This window comes from Macrobrachium nipponense, chromosome 7, assembly GCF_015104395.2.
Source record: "Macrobrachium nipponense isolate FS-2020 chromosome 7, ASM1510439v2, whole genome shotgun sequence".
Taxonomy (NCBI): domain Eukaryota; kingdom Metazoa; phylum Arthropoda; class Malacostraca; order Decapoda; family Palaemonidae; genus Macrobrachium; species Macrobrachium nipponense.
In genome coordinates this window covers 2,524,276-2,526,775 of record NC_061109.1, presented here as the reverse complement: position 1 = coordinate 2,526,775, position 2,500 = coordinate 2,524,276, and the positions used below count along the sequence as shown (strand labels likewise).

At 46.0% G+C, this 2,500-nt stretch overlaps 1 protein-coding gene across 1 annotated transcript in view; it reads left to right on the top strand.

Moving 5' to 3' along the window:
- The window catches only part of LOC135217264 (myosin-10-like), a 3,084-nt gene that overhangs the window by 583 nt on the left and 1 nt on the right, over positions 1-2,500 (top strand). Inside the window, exon 1 of the mRNA XM_064253004.1 lies at positions 1-2,500. This exon is cut by the window's left edge and continues 583 nt beyond it; it is cut by the window's right edge and continues 1 nt beyond it. Coding sequence (XP_064109074.1) covers positions 1-2,500 — 2,500 coding nt within the window.

The following is a 2,500-nucleotide window of genomic DNA, read 5'->3' as shown; positions in this document are numbered from 1 at the left end:
CTTTAGATAGATCTCAGCCAAGAGTCATCTGCGAAACCTCTTCAGAGGAAGTGGAGGGAGCAGAAAGCGATGACATCTCGGGGAGATTAGAGTCGGAACTGAACTGCGAGGACATCTTGACCAATATAGAAAGGTCAGAATATGATGCTGGGAAGACACATAACTTCCCCAGAGGCAGAGAGACATTCCGCGACACGGACCCAAGATGCCTGGACTATAATCAAGAGAATATCAGGAAAGGAGATACGACAAACAGACAGTTTAGGAGATGGAGAACACCAAGACAAAGAATGGATAGGCCCTCTAGGGGAATGAGGGACCACTGGGGAGGAAGGAACACCACGAGGAGGAAAAACATAAAGGAAAAAACGCATCATTTACCCAACATTCCCCTGCAAGTCAACCAAGACAGATTCGCGAAAGATAACTTGTTGGGACAAGTAAATCTTCAAGAGGCCCAGGCAGAGCTTCACAGGAAGAAGCAAGAGAAACTAGAGGCAAGTAATCGACGGCTGCTAGAACACATTCGTGAACTGAAACAAGAAAAACGCCAGATGTTGCACAGGGAGAACGAATTGAAAAATGAAAACCAGAAGCTCCGAGACAACGTCAAAATCCTGAAAGAGCATCTGATCGCAGTTGAGTGCAAAAACGAAAAGAAAGTCTCGGCTGCGAGGAAGCATGCAGAGAAAATGAACGAGGCCGAGGCGAAGATCCAAAAGCTGGCGAGACAACTGGATGTTAAGGAACGCGAGGCTAAGCAGTGCCAGGATGAGGCTAAAGAGCTGCGGCACAAGATCTGCGAGATGGACGATCAACTGACAGAGATTCGCGACGAGAACGAAAGAATGAGGTGCGACCTTCAGGGGAAGGAAGAGCTCCTGCAGTGTAGGGATGCTGAGAAGCAGAAGTGTGAGGCCTGCCTGCAGGAGTTGCAGCAGGAGGGCGCTAACAAAGTGCGTCTGATCAGTCAGCTCCAGGGGGAGATTGGAAGGCTGAAATGCGACAGACAAGACGAGCACAAACATGTCGAACACCTGGAAGGATTACACAGGAACCTCCAAGAGGAGAACGATAAGCTCAGGCAGCTGCTCAGGAGATGTCTGCAAGATAGGCGTGATTTGGAGGCGGAGCTTCTGGAAACAGATATACAACTGGCAAGCTTCTTTGCTTTCTGCAAAGAACACCACGGCAACTCGAGAGCGTCCCCTTTGCGAAGGACAGATTTGGACCAATCCATGGAAAGTGGGCACAGAAGGAAGTCAGAAGAAGAATTTAATAGTTTAAATAAAGCAGTTCTCCAGATGATTAAACTAATGACCGGACGAGCTTATGATGATCATAAGGATAGGGCCAAAGCTAGAGCAATGATAAATGAACTGAAAAGACAGAAGAGAAATCTGGGACATAACTGGGCTGATTTGGCCCTGAAAACACATCTTGACATTCATGTACATCTCCTGGATAAAACTCGAGGGAGAAGAATCAAAATGGAGATGGAAAAGATTCAAAACTGTGCATGCCAGAACAAAAATGTCCTACCGACAGGTCTCCCAGATAAAACCACCGTCATCCCACAAATTAAACAAGAGGAAAAAGAGTCCACTCCGACTCTGGAAGACGAGAAAACCTCCATTGCTCCACCATTTAGACCAGAAGAGAAAGAGGTCATTCCAACTCTGGAGGACGAGAAAACCTCCATTTTTCCGCGATTGAGATCAGAAGAAAAAGAGTCCATTCCTCAAACTGTACCGGGGATCATTCCCACTATGGAGGATTGCATACCCACCACCCAAAGTGTTGCTTTGAAGGAGGAGCTCATTCCGACCTCACGTGACACAGCTGCTCCAGATGACGTACCAGAATATTGCAACGCCACCACTCAGGCTTCCGCCGCTGTTCCAGAACAATTTTCTTCTGCGAGAGCGGCCTTCAGCATGGAGAAACGAAAGTTTCAAGAAGAGAAGGAAGCCTTCATCAAGGAGAGGCAAGACTTCTGGAAGGAGGAAGAGCAAAGACAGAGATTATACAAGAAGATGGAAAAAATTGCTAGTGACCTCGACAGAAAAAAAGAAAAGTTATTGTTAGACCAGGAGCAGTATGAAAGGGATGCAGAAGAGTTGGCGGAACGGAAAAAAACTTTTGATGAAGAGGAAAAGGGACTGAGTAGATTCCGTGAAATCAATGAAGAGATGAAAGAAACGCTCATGAAGTTGGAAGCGAATATCACTATACAAAGGACAACTCAGAAACGAAAAAGAGAGGAGTTGCAACAGTGGGAAGAAACTCTGATTATGAGAGAGAAAATTCTGGATGAAAAAGAATTTTCTTCTGCGAGAGCGGCCTTCAGCATGGAGGTACGAAGTTTCAAGAAGAGAGAGCAGCCTTCATCAAGGAGAGGCAAGACTTCTGTAAGGAGGAAGAGCAAAGAGAGAGTTTTTACAAGAGGATGGAAAAATTTGCTAGTGACCTCGACAGAAAAACAGAAAAGTTATTGTTA